This window comes from Nyctereutes procyonoides, unplaced genomic scaffold (genome assembly GCF_905146905.1).
Source record: "Nyctereutes procyonoides isolate TBG_1078 unplaced genomic scaffold, NYPRO_anot_genome, whole genome shotgun sequence".
Lineage (NCBI taxonomy): Eukaryota > Metazoa > Chordata > Mammalia > Carnivora > Canidae > Nyctereutes > Nyctereutes procyonoides.
Genome location: NW_026575036.1, coordinates 11289277 through 11303333, shown reverse-complemented (window position 1 = coordinate 11303333; position 14057 = coordinate 11289277). Strand labels below are relative to the sequence as shown.

The window sequence follows — 14057 nt, the reverse complement described above, 5'->3', positions numbered from 1 at the left end:
CATCCAAGACCTTGATACATAAAAGAATTTATTTAAAGTTGAGAAATAGAAATCAGTTCATTCCTTGAAAAGATTTTTAAAAGACTATTCTGTCTTTAGAGAATATGACTTTAAATGTCAGATGCTATTTTGTCCATTAAAGAGTCTGGTATACTTGGAGGATCTTTTCTTTGACCTTTAATACTTGAGATAACATCTTTTTTTATGGCAAGGTGAGGGAAGGAGAATTAAGTATTAAATACATCTCTGAAAATTGAAAGCTAGGAACTTATTTTCTACTGATTTTAACTCATAAAATAGAATGGGTGCTTCTGTGTACTATTTTATCAGCACAAGAGAAATCTTAGCTTCAGAATAGTGGCATCCATAGGTTAGAGTTTTATATTTCATTTGTCAGCTAAGGTCAGGTAAGGTCCTGGTACAGTCACATCTCACGATGCTTGTCCTACTGATGTGAAAGTGTCTATAAATGTGGCAAAATCACAGTTATTGTAGTCCTTGTCACTTGATAAAAAAATTGATTTCTAGTTCCAGTACCACAACAGGTTGCAATTAGCCTCTGATGGCAGTTAAAAAAACAATGCTTATCCTTTTCTTATTTTGCTTTTTAAAAAATGCCCGGGTCTTTAATTTCAAATCATTCCCAACATTTGGATTTGTAACTTCCTAGCCTTATTCATTTTCTTATATTATATCCTTATTCATAGGAGAGGAAAGGTCCTTGACTTTTATTTAAGTTTTTAGTTTTATCTTTAATATCTAGATACTTCTTAAAAAATAAAATATATCATAGGATGTTGAAAATACAAGAGTTGGGAATAATTATTTTTGGTATTCATAGCAGCAACAGACATCCTCTTTAAGATTTCATACCATCTTTCATATGTGCTTTTTAGGTGACTGATAAATTCACAATGTAGTAGGGAATACTATAGAGAAGGAAGCAGAGGAGTGAGTTTCTGCCCTCAAAGAACTCGCCTCTTAGGGCAGCCCTGGTGACTCAGTGGTTTAGCGCCGCCTTCAGCCCAGGGTGTGATCCTGGAGGTCTGAGATTGAGTCCTGCGTCAGGCTCCCTGCATGGAACCTGCTTCTCCCTCTGCCTATGCTTCTCTCTGTGTCTTTCATGAGTAAATAAATAAAATCTTAAAAAAAAAAAAAAGAATTGACCTCCTAGTTTGGAAGACAGTATACTATAAGTAGCCACAGGATGGTCAGGAGACAGGATCATGTCAGGCTGATTATGTGTGCAGGTGGAGGTAGGTCAGCATGAAATTATCCAAAGAAGGCTCTTGCTTGCGGTGAACTTTTTTCTGGTTTTCCAAGAAAGTAACAGATACAGGTTGGTAGAGAAACAAAAGGACAATCATTGTAGAAGTTGCCAAGGAGACACAGGGTTGTGGAATGTCCAAATCATATGTGGACAATGAAAAGAGGGAGGCCTGATTCAAGGAAAGGAGTTCTAAAAGAAATTATTGAGGGATTCCTTTGCTTGAAGATTTTGATTGGAAGGTTTGAATTTGATCTAATTAGTAATGGGAATAAATTTGAAGTAGTTAGCTTAGAGGCTGAGGCTGGACAGCTATACGTAAACATTTGGTAGACACAGTGATGTCACTAGAAAATCTAGTTTCTGCCCTAAAAGAGCTCTCAGTACAGTGTGATACATGTATTATAGCAATAGGAATAGTGGTGTGCTTATGGGGAAACACTAATGTGCCAGAGAGGTTTAAGGAATGGCGAGGAGGCCCGAGGAGGAGCTGCTTGGTGGATGAGTAAGGCAGGTGGGGAAGTGAGAGAAAGCATGTTCGGGCAGTGAGAATAGCTTTTGCACAGGCAAGGAGATGTGTGGTATTGTACAGACTAGTTTTTTTTTTTTTTAAGATTGATTTATTTATTTGACAGAGAGAGTGTGAGAGAACACAGGCAGGGGGAGTGGCAAAGGGAGGTGGAGAAGCAGGTTCCCCACTGAGCAGGGAGCCCGATTCCAGGCTTAATCCCAGGACCCTGGGATCATGACCTGAGCTGAAGGCAGACATTTAACTGACCGAGCCACCCAGGCGCCCTGGTACAAACTAGTTTTGTATGGATAATACATATGTGTATCACACATAGGATATGTGTATCACACATAAGATACGTGTGAGTTTGGAAGTGGTGCTAGAAGGTGGGAGGGGAGTGGTACGACCAGAGATGTAGGGCAGCTGATTTTTTTCAGGCCATATATATTAAGCTAAGGAGAATTGGTTTTATTTTTAAAGAGCAGTGTTCTAAATAAATTTATGTTTAGAGATGACCACTCTGGAGTTGCATTGGCTAATGCAGTAGTCACTAGCCACATTTTCGTTATTTAAATTAAAATAAATACTTTTGAAGAGTCAGTTTGTCAATTACACTAGTCACATTTCAAGTGTCTCAATAACTACATGGTCCTGGATAGCACACATTATAGAACATTTCCATCATCACAGGGAAAGATCCAGTGGGCAGAGCTGCTCTGGAGCCTTTGTAAAAGCAACTGGAAGGGATCACCTTAGAGATAGGGAGCCCAGGTAGGTGACAAAAGTCTAATACCTCTAGAATATTTTGAGGATTTGAACCAAAGGAGTGGCATTGGTAATGGCAAGAAGGGGGAGTAGAGAAGACATTTTTAGGACATGGAAACAATGGAGTTGTAATCCATAAATGTTAAAGGTTAAGGAGTTGGAAGATTCTGGCTTTGGAGAACTGGTGATATCATTCTCCAATTTAGAGAAAATGGGAAGAGGTGCAGCATTGATGGGGAAATAATCCATTCAGTTTTGAGTATGTCTAATTGGAGGTGCTGTAGAATGTCCAGGTGAAAACGCCTGATAGGTACAGGATTCACATCTTCTAGAAGTTTGGGGATTGTCTGGCTGGTCAGCATCAGCATGGCTGACATCACCAGGCAATACAAAAAGAGTGAGAAGATGTTTGAAGGTGGAGCTGTGGGGAACATCATCTTTTAAGGGTGGACAACAGACGGGGAGCCTGAGAAGTTAGAAAAGCAAGTGGAAAATCCAAAGGGCTGAATCACAAATGTCAAGCAAGGGAGGATAGAGTTTCAAAAAGGAGAGTGCTACCGAAAAGGTCAGGAACAAAATGTATTTACAGCATTTGGCAAGAACACAGTCATTTGTGATTGAGAGCATTTTTAGTGGAAGCCAGAATCCACGGGGTGGAGGAATGACGAGGAAGCCAGGAAGTGGAAGTAGGGGTGGACTGACTTTTCATATCAGGGCTATGAAGGAGGAGGAACATTAATAATAAAAAAAAGTCATACAAGATAGGTTTTTATTTATTTTTATTTTTTCAAGATAGGTTTTTAAAGGTATATTTAAAAAAAAATAAACTGAGAACAGAGCTGTTTTTTTATTAAAGGAAGTTCCTGGCAATGTGTTACTCTTTTCCCTCAGCCTTTCCATTCTCAATACACATATTGATAATTTGAAATATTACTTTCATGTACTTGAGGCATTTCTGGTAAATTGGATTATTCCAATTTCTTGAATTGCCTTTGAATATATGGTGTTTCTATTGGCCAGTTTGGCAAAGAAAGCTAGTGTGTTAGGGAAAAAAATCTCATATATACTGTTCACAATCTGTCTGACTTAAAGCAAATATTTAACCTCTTTGAATCTCTGTTCCCTTGTGTGTAAAAAAGATGATAATATATATTACATGGGATTATTTTATAATTAAGATACGGAGTGTTCAGCATCTTGCACATAAAATATATCCAGTAACTATTAAGTCCCTTCACTTCCATTGAGAAGGGAACAGAAAATGTGGAGTAGTGTTGTTTATTATTACCATCACTACTCCTACTATTATTATGATTATAATTTTTATTTAGCACTGATATTTCTTATTTATTTATTTATTTTTTTTAAGATTTATTTTTTTTTTTTAGCACTGAAATTTCTTTATAAGTTAGGTAACTGAAGCTATGTTTTTTTGGGGGGGATTTAAGGGTTCACCACTGGGTACATGGAATAGTGTCTAATATTTAATCTATATTCAGTAAATACTACATAATCTAACAGATGAATCAGAGAGAGAAAGACTGAGGCTATACATCCAGTCATTTCACTTTACAGAAAAAAAGAAGCCCAGGTTCAGAGAGGTGATTTACTTTGTCCAAAGTTCAAAACAAGATAATGATAGTCTTTGGGTTCGATGCTAGGTTTGTGGGGCTTCATCTATACCATTGGTTCTCAGCCTAGGGTGATCCAGTTGGCCAGGGGAGACTTGACAATGTCTGGAGACATTTTTATTGTTAGACGGGGGAGAGGGAGCTACTGGCATCTAGTGGGTAGAGGCTAGGGATGCAGCTAAACATCCATGCACAGGGCAGCCACTACAACAAAGGATGATCTGGTTCCAAATGCCAGTAGGGCCAACCTATGTTGAGAAATCCTAACCTATGTTACACAGTCGTTTGTCAACTGCCTTATTAGGTAGAAGCACTATTTTGAAACAAACAAAGGTGATTAACACTTGGTCCTTATCCTTTGGGAGTTTGCAGTATAGACGAGAATATTAATCCAGTCACTGAGACATCTCCTTTGCAATTACTTTCAGCATACACCTACATCTGAGATAACTGATTTTGTGTAATGTTTAAATTATTAACATCTATCGATGACCACAGTAAATCTCACAGTGAGTTCAAAGGGCTGCAATCTTAAATATAAGCACAAATGAGAAAAAAAAAAAACCCTCACAATTTTACTTATACATGCACCTCCTAAACCTGATATTCTATTTTAACCAGTACTTAGAGGGTGGTTAAGTTTTTCAGAAAAAATATAATGAGGCTATTGCTTGTGTAGAAAGGAAGGGGACACTATCCAAAGGAAATTAGACCATTTTATTCACAGAAGCTTCTATAGTCTAATTATAGAGACAAAACACATAAACTGCCAGCTATTTAAGAATAGCACTATAAATATAGTGCTATTTTGTTTTAGGGAATTCAAAATTTATTTTTGATACTCACACAATGCTAGAAGCTCATCGACAAAACGTGGAACAAAGTATTTAATTGTGAATTAGAGAATGAAGCCATTTGTGGCTTTGTCAGATAATGCATTACAGTACGTTTACAGTACCGTATTGTTAGGCTGCCTTCCTGTGATGTCAGTTTCTGTGGTCCATGCAAAAAAGAAGGTAATATGAGAGGAAAGAATGGAAATAGTCATGTATGTTTGCATTTAATATACAGCATGGTTGTAAGCACACTCATTGCCCTAGATCTTTTAGTTGTATCGCCTTATTGGTGCACGAGAGTTCCCAACCATATCAGTGGGGAGGGGGGATAATTTTATCATATTTTGAGTGGAATAATATGGGAGTCTCAGTAAACTGTTCTTCCATAGTCATGGGAGCAATTGTAAATCACGTATCACAATTTCTGATCCCCTGCTTCTACATTTTCTTTCTTTGGGTATTCTTAAAGCAATAATGATCCTTCCCAGAACAAGAGACCGAGTAATGCAAATCATTTTATGCATTAAAGATTTGATCATTACCCTTCCAGAGACAGCTAATTTATTTGTTTGTAGATAGGCCAGATTTCCACCAGATGGCACTAAACACTTATTTCCTAACTATGCAACAGCCTTCGGATTTAATTAATTAGTTAAAAACTTAGTACTCAAGAACCTGTACACCAGCATAGAATCTTATGAATGCTAGGGTTGTAGTTTTATATATCCTTATGTTTAATTTTCCATTAACTGTGTCAGCCATCGTTTATGGTTTGCATGTTTATGTATGTATATGTATATATAAACAAATACAATGGAAGAAGATACATACCAGACCCTCTGCGCACGCGCGCACACACACACACACGTTACATATTACAATATAAATTGTGCCTGGCACATATAAGCATTTAATAAGGCTTATTTTCCCCTGCTTTTCTTTTTTAGACTTGTCAGAATAATAGATTGTCTCTGAAATGCCAGGCATTGGAAAAAAGAACATATATAATTATTTAAAAATGTATAAGTGATGATTTTAATGTTATATAATAAAAATTGATCAAAACACATTTCATAATAAAAAAGTAACATTAAAAAATTTTTCATCTATTTGTTCATAAGATTGAGAGAGAGAGAGAGAGAGAGGCAGAGACACAGGCAGAGGGAGAACCAGGCTCCATGCAGGGAGCCTGATGTGGGACTTGATCCGGGGTCTCCAGGATCACACCCTGGGCAGAAGGCAGGCGCTAAACCGCTGAGCCACCCAGGGATCCCCAACATTTTTGTTTTAAGAAAATGGGTGTATATTAGAAATGTTCTGTCTGCTTCTTGCTATTTTGTTAGGTGGAAAGATGGAATTGTCTTTCATTTGATTGTGGTGCAGTCATGGTTTTCACTGCCTAAGTGTTTATGATCTCTGTCTCTCTTTCTCTGCCACTTTTCTATTCTGACTTGTGACATTTTCTACTTGACTCCTTTCGAGCCCTCTTTGGCCATTCGAATGAGAACTCCCTTCAGAGGTTAGTACTGCGTCTTTGCTCTTCATATTCTCTTCCTGGTACTCACTCCCACAGTTGCAGTGGGTCAGGAATTTGATCTCGAATATCCCACTGCCACTGAGGCTTAATAAATATGTCTAAGATTAAATCATTTTCCCTGTAACAGTGCATTTTCTCAGTTCAGTGTTAAAAACTTGAGAGGATGACAAACATATTTTTCTGTCTCAGTTTACACATTACAATTCTATTGACTCTCTCTGTAACATCTTCTGATCTGCTTTTTCCTTTATATTCAGCACGATTATTTTTGTCAGGGCTCTGCTACTTTTTACTTGAACTACTGTGCTTGGTTACTTTGCCTCATTCATCCTCTATCTCTATCTCCTACTCACCATGGCCAGTTGAGGATTTTTAATGCAGTGGTTTTGCAAACAGTTCCCCAGTGATATTCAAAGTCTTTCTGAAGATGTAAACCCATTAGGCTATGGTTTAAAAGCCCCATTGGTCTGGGCTGGCTTGGATCCCACTTTGGATCCCACCCCTCCTCTTTATGGAGGCAGGAGGGAAGGAGGGAAGTAACATGGTAACTGAAGGATGTAGCTTTGGTATCATCAGACTTGGGCTTCTGAGTAAGCCTACCATTCACCAGTGGTGTGACTGCACTTCAGAAGACTTCACTTGATATGCCCCGGGGGCCTGGGTGATATGCCCCTGGTAAAGTGGGGTGAAGAATCCCTTCTAATAGGGGGGCACTTGGGTGGCCCAGTTGGTTAAGCATCCAACTTGGATTTCAGCTAAGGTCATGATCTCAAGGTCGAGAGATGGAGCCCTGTGTCATGATACCCTGTGTGGAGCCCCCCCCCAACACACACCCAGCTTCACGCTCAGCAAGGGAGTCTGCTTGAGATTCTCTCCCTCTCCTTCTGCCCCTCCCCTCCATGTACCTGCATGCACTCTCTCTCAAATAAATAAATCTTTAAAAAAAGAAAAGAATCCCTTCTAATAGGATAATTGTAAGGGAAATGAATTAACCTTTAAAAGCATATAAGAAGTATTCCAAAAATGACACTTAAGAGTCTTCTCTGAACAAGTCTCAGTTTCTCACCTGTGTGGCATTCACTTCCTCTGTACTACGTGTCTTCTTCACTCCTTTCTTTCTCTGCCAGTTATGATTGTACCCATCCTTCAAGGCTTATCTCAGATGTTACCTTCTCTATGAATAATTCTTGAATAAAATTGCCTACACAGATCCCTCCTTCCTCTGACCTGTATTATTCATAAATTATTCATTCTTATATCTCTTGTCACATTCTATTTTATGTTACAGCTAACTGTATTTATTATTAACTTATTTTCCCTTCTAGATTGTAAGGTCTTATAGTCAGGGACCATATTCTCTTTGTCTTTGCTAAAATACCATATGCCACAATGCTTTGCCCATTATAGATGTTCTATTAATGTTTATTGAATAAATGATTGAATAGCATGTTAGATCTCTCTCTCCAATGCCAGACTTATAATTTATTTTTAAGGTAAGGAAATAATTCTTTTAAAGTCCTAAAAGATTCAGGAATCTTCACATGAACATGTCTTTTCCCCCCTTCTTTAGAAATAATATTTTTTTGGTTCATCCTTAGTCTAGTTACTTTTATATTACCACTCTTATTATATTCAGAGAAGGAAAGCAGCAGTATAATTAAAACATACATTAAAGCATATATTTATTTGGTCTTCAGTTAATATTGGTGAACTGATATAGGCATAGGTATATTCGGGTGGCTTCTCCTCCTCTTCCTCCTTTCCCTCCTCTTCCTCCTTTTTCTCCTCATTATTATTATCACTTTCGTGAGTTTACTGAAGCAATAACTCCATATTAATTATTTAAAAAAACACATTACAGTCGGAGAGACATAAGATGAAGCAAAATCTAATTGATAGCACCATCTTTAGTATTGTTGCCAAAGACATGAATGTATAAAATTTAATGACGTACATTTAGTATGATTAGGCTTTGATCATAGACTTCTCATTTAACAGAGGAGGACCCTGAGTTCCAAGGTTAGAAGACCTTTTCTAAAGCCCTTGGGTATCTTTTTCCAGGGCAGAGCCTGGAGTCCAGTTCCCAGACTTCCCTTAGGGATTGAGTTAGGCATTGAAATGAGTGACCCCAAGTGGGTGAATATGTGAAGACTGAATTTCAGAAAGCAACATTGTCTTTGGGATGGAATTTATCTTACATTTCAGATGGCACACATGATTTTGTGTACTACCTAGATATGTGAATTCCTGTTCCTTTATACAGTTTAATTAGGATATATCATGGTTTCCAGCACGAATTTCCTTCATAGTGTCTGTAGCAAGCTACTCTGAATCTTACTGAATGAGCACTTTGACCATAAGATATATCTGTGGTTATACTTCCTGCGTATCTCTTGGAAATAAATTAGCTGTAATTTTAGTATGGCTTTTTTTTTAATTCGAAAAAAAATCTGAATTCTTCAAATTGAAATCAAATTAAAAAATGCAAAATGTTGATGCTTGACTAAAATAGCTGGATAAACCCCTCCTGGGCACTATGTTGGAACTATCATTACTACCAAGTAAAAGTGTGTCTTTTTGTGTTTGAATAATCAGTACACAGGAGGCCAGTTAATTCACAATCTTTTTGGCTTTCTACCTTTCACTCCCGGATTCCAAAAGCAAGAATAATCCTGTCTTGGGATTAATTCTTTTATTTGTAATTCAAGGGAATTTAAGGAGCCTGAGATATGTACCATAGAAAAAGAAAGTTCTGCCTCCGATCTCCCCAGTTGCTGGCCTAGCACTAACAGGCAACTTGGAACTCTATCCCCTTTTCTTACCCCCTCCCCTGCCTCTCATTGTTAGTTCTAAAACCTGAGAGAGACCTGTCACCTGGCCTGTCTTGTGACTCTTGGGCTGGGTCTGCTTTCTATCTACTCCCCTCCCTTATACAACCCCCTCCACCCCCTGTTTCTGGTTTGTTTAACCGCAGTTTAGTTTTATTGGACCTTAAAACTTGTGTATATGGAGTCATACAGTGTCTGGCTTCTTCCACTTACAATATTTAAAAAATTAATATATAATTGACATATAAACTTTTATTAGCTTAGGTGTACAACATAATGATTTGGTGTGTGTATATATTGTGAAATGATTACCACAGTTAAGTCTAGATAACATCCATCACCACAGGTAGCCATAAAAATTTTTTCCTTGGATGAGAGCTTTTAAGATCTACTCTCTTGGCAACGTTCATATAGGCGGTACAGTATTGTTAACTACAGTCACCATGCTGGACATTATATTCTCAAGACTTAATTTCTTATAATTAGAGTTTGTTCCTTTTGACCACCTTCACCCACATCACTCATTCCCCATCTCCCACCTCTGGCAACCACCGTTCTTTGCATCCATGAGTTCTCTTTGTTTCAGGTTCCATGTGTAAGTGAGATCATACAGTATGGGTCTTTCTCTGATGTATTTCAGTTAGCACAGTGTTGTCAAGGTTCATCCATATTGTTGCAAATGACAAGATTTCATTCTTTTTTATAGCTGAACAGTATTCCATTGTATATATTTTTGAGATCCAGCCATATTGCCGTATCAGTAGCTCATCATGTTTTTTACTGAGTAGCAGTCCATTGTTTGAACATGCCACATTTTATTTATCCTTTCTCCTGTCACATGGTAAGCATTTTTGTCTAAACCTAATTTCTGACTCTATTTTTTGTCCCTAGCATTGTTTTCCCTTTTGTGTTCCCTGCTCATTGTCCTCAAATGAATGTGTCAGTCTGTTTTGGTTGATTTTCCTGGGGTATGGTAACCTCTCCATACACAGTTCTTCAGCTGAGCAAAGCTTTATTTTGTGTTATCTTTGATCATTTCTTGTATCCCACCAGCTTTCTCTTCCTTTTCAGTACACCTGTCATCCATTAATTGATAGGCCCTTCTCTGGTCCTCCAATGACTATTTGCTTTATACTAATTTTTATTTTTTTATACCTTTCCTCTGTATTGAGAGATGGCTGTTCAATTTTTTTATGCTTTGCATCACTCATTTCCTGCAGCATCAACTGTGCTTTTTTTTTATTGCTGCCAACATGGAGTTTAATTTTGTATTTGTGTTTTCATTTTTAGTGAAATCCTTCTTAACTTCCTTTTTATAATTCTTTATGTTTTGATATTATTTATGTAATTATTTTTGTATTATATTTTCTGCTGCTCATTTTATTCTGTTGTCTTTACATAGAGGAAATGTTTACTTACACTCTCTTGAATATGCCAAGCCATTTCCTGAAAGTTTATTTTGCATCATACCATAGAAAATATTCAGAAAGATTCTCAGAAAAGAATTTCGCCTTCTAACATCCATGCTTTTTAATCAGTCCCATGTTGTTTTTTCTTTCCTTCCTTCCTTATTCTCAGACGAGTGGGCTCCATGCAGAACCAGATGGGTTGAGTGGATAGTCTTTTTGTTGTATTTTTTAAAACTCTCCATCTTTTTTTCTCAGTCTTCAGACAAAAGGCCAACCATAGGACACGCTGTTGGTGTGGGTCCCAGGTCCAGCAGATGGCATCTCTGCCTACCTGGGCTCTGTAGCACTTGCTTCTCTCTCCTGCCCCTTTACCATTTGTACCATATTGGGCAGTGTAATTCCCACATATGAAGACACTGTTCTTTCTCTTCTCTTTAGACAGTGATTCGCAAGAAAGCCTTCTGCTATCTCCTGCCCCCTTGACTCTCTTCATTTGTTTTCTGAGCTTTGTCACATTTCTGTGGTCATGAGAAGGTAGAGGTTCCGGGACAGTGGATGGGTACCCTGGGGAGACAAGTGTCTGCTCAGGCTGATGATGCTTATCAGCGGTACACACTTCTGTGTAGGTTTTTGGTGGCCAAATACTTGGAGTCTCTGAGTAAATGGATGAACAGTGGCGACCACAGCAAGTATCCTGACTGTGTTCACGAAGCTATTAGTTTGCAGTGAGGTTGAGGTATGCCACGAGATAAAACCCAGGGAAATGTCTGCTTCTCCCCACACACCAGCTGCTTTGTGAATACTGTCAGTCCATCGTAGCTTTGAGCTTAAGTTGTTTTTCAGTCTTGTTTTCAGTGAGATTGGGACTTTTTTGTTTTGTTCTGTTTTGCTTATGATCCTTTTCAGCACCTTCACTGATATTTAGTAGTAAGTCGAGAGGACGTTCCTCAAGGCTACTAGCCAAGTGTTGTTCTGAGAAAGACTCTTGACCTTACATTTTATTTATGTATTATTTATTTATTTATTCATTTTTTAATTTTTATTTATTCATGAGAGACACACAGAGAGAGGCAGAGACATAGGCAGAGGGAGAAGCAGGCTCCTCTCAGGCAGCCTGATGCGGGACCCAATCCCGGACTCCGGGATCATGCCCTGAGCCAAAGGCAGACGCTCAACCACTGAGCCACCCAGGCGTCCCTTGACCTTACATTTTAAATGGTGACTTTAATGCTTGCAGTTGTATATTATATACACCAACCAATTCCTATTAAAATCGTTAAGATCCAGTGAACAACTCATGATTTAGGGAGACACATCTTATAGTTATGTTGTTTTACAGATTATGAACTAGTGATTTCAGTACAATACAGACATCCTTTTGGGACTGTGTCATCAGGTGGGAGTCAGGAGGTATAGATTCTGGCCAGCTGGAAATGCGTGGGCCAACACTCAGCATATACAGAACTCATCCATCTTTGTTGGATTGACCCCTGAGCCCCACAATACTCATGATTTAACAACCTCATATCCTATATATATATGGATAACTATATGATATATAGTTCTTCTTTTACTTGATTTTCTTTTCTTGCGTATATAGAATGTGGAGCATGATCTTGAATCAATGTTACAAAGACTTTCCTTTGGTCTGCTTTTAAAAAATGAGTTATCAGTTAATGGCAGATTTTGTGGTGGGCAAAATGATGAACTCTCTTGAAGCCTTCCTCAGAGGATGTGAGATTATCAGCTCTCACTTGCTCAAAGATGTCAACTGTTCTAATAAAAATAAAAGCCATGAACATGACATTTTAGATAATGTCTCCTGAAACTAGAGTTTGAGGGTAATGTTTTAAATTGTCATATTTAGTAATGCTTTACTTCCTTGGGTTTTTTTTTTAATATTAAATTTATTTGAGGATACAATAGTGAACTGAATTAAAGGTAATTGGTCTTGTTAATATGCTTTTAATAGTGATTCAAAACTGGTTTTGTTTTGTTTTGTTTTTTAGCTTAACCCTGATTATCGAGATGCTCAAAATGAAGGAAAAAATTTGGTGAGTGGAATGGTTTTTTCCCCAACAAATTCCAAATATATTGTTTATAGTTTATGTGAATGAATTAAAAAGTTCATAGAAAATTTGAAGACTAGGGATTCTGAGAGAGATTCTCTGACTATAAAAGTAAAAGATGATATGGCTGACATTATAAAAAGATGTCCAATAATGGGTATTTAGGGAGATTTCTAGCAAGTTGGAGGCTGTTTACGATAGAGCACTGAAGTCAGTGGGCATCTGGGAGATATGGCAGGTCTAGGTTTAGTTTTCAGAAGTGCATAGAAGTTTGGAAAGAGAAATTGATTTATGGTATGATATTAAAAAAGGGCAACAGGACAATCCTTTCTGGCTGAAAATAATTTGGGTTCTATTTATGGGGAGAAATTGAGGCATCAAACAACTATATGATTTTTCTGATACTCTAAAGCATGCTACTCAAAAAAAAATCTCAATCTTATTTCAAAGCCAATTTTCATTAAGATATTTATTATTATTCAGCTGGCTCTTCAACATTGTAAAGAAGATGACTTTATGACAACAACATGACTTAATTCAATAGAAAATTCTGAAATTGAGGATAATTTGATGTGATACAGACAAAACCTGGTTGATGGGTTGGATATATATACATATCTATATATCTCTATTTTAGCAATTTATCTAGATATTTTGATGTAAAGTAGACACAGTCTATAATTTAATTTTCTTAGGAGCTTAGCAGTCTCTTTGGGAATTGCTAGAATTATCACTGCATCATTCAAAATTCTACCCTTTGACAGAAAGGGTTGGAATATTTAATTGAAATGACTACTGCCTTTACATTGGTTCTCAGCTTTATGTTTTACAAGGATATTGATACAGGGAGGTGAATCAAATCAGAATTTCTGGATCTGAGTCAATCCTATTTGACTTCTTTCTCTATCTGACTATCAGGTTTACAATAGAAATAAAGCTGAAGTATCAAGTCATTAGCCCAAAGAAAACTTTAATTTGTGTCAAAATGTTCCTAACCATAGAAATAGGCTTGTTAGATCAGTTGGATCCCTCATTTCTAATTCAGTTTTATCCTCCTGTGTGGACTCTTCTCCTTGGTTTTCAAAGAGCTAGCCCAGGATTGTTGGGTTCTTATTTTCCTATGATTTAGAAAAATGCCATCCATAACCATGTTTAAAAGTTTTTTTTTTAAGATTTTATTTATTTATTCATGAGAGACACACAT

The 14057-nt window shown here is 37.4% G+C and overlaps 1 protein-coding gene across 1 annotated transcript in view; it reads left to right on the top strand.

Annotated features, from left to right (window-relative positions):
* Positions 1-14057, top strand: part of ITPR2 (inositol 1,4,5-trisphosphate receptor type 2) — a 469109-nt gene that overhangs the window by 104808 nt on the left and 350244 nt on the right. Inside the window, exon 10 of the mRNA XM_055318489.1 lies at positions 12794-12838. Within this exon, the coding sequence (XP_055174464.1) occupies positions 12794-12838 (45 nt within the window). The remainder of the gene's footprint in view (positions 1-12793; positions 12839-14057) is intronic.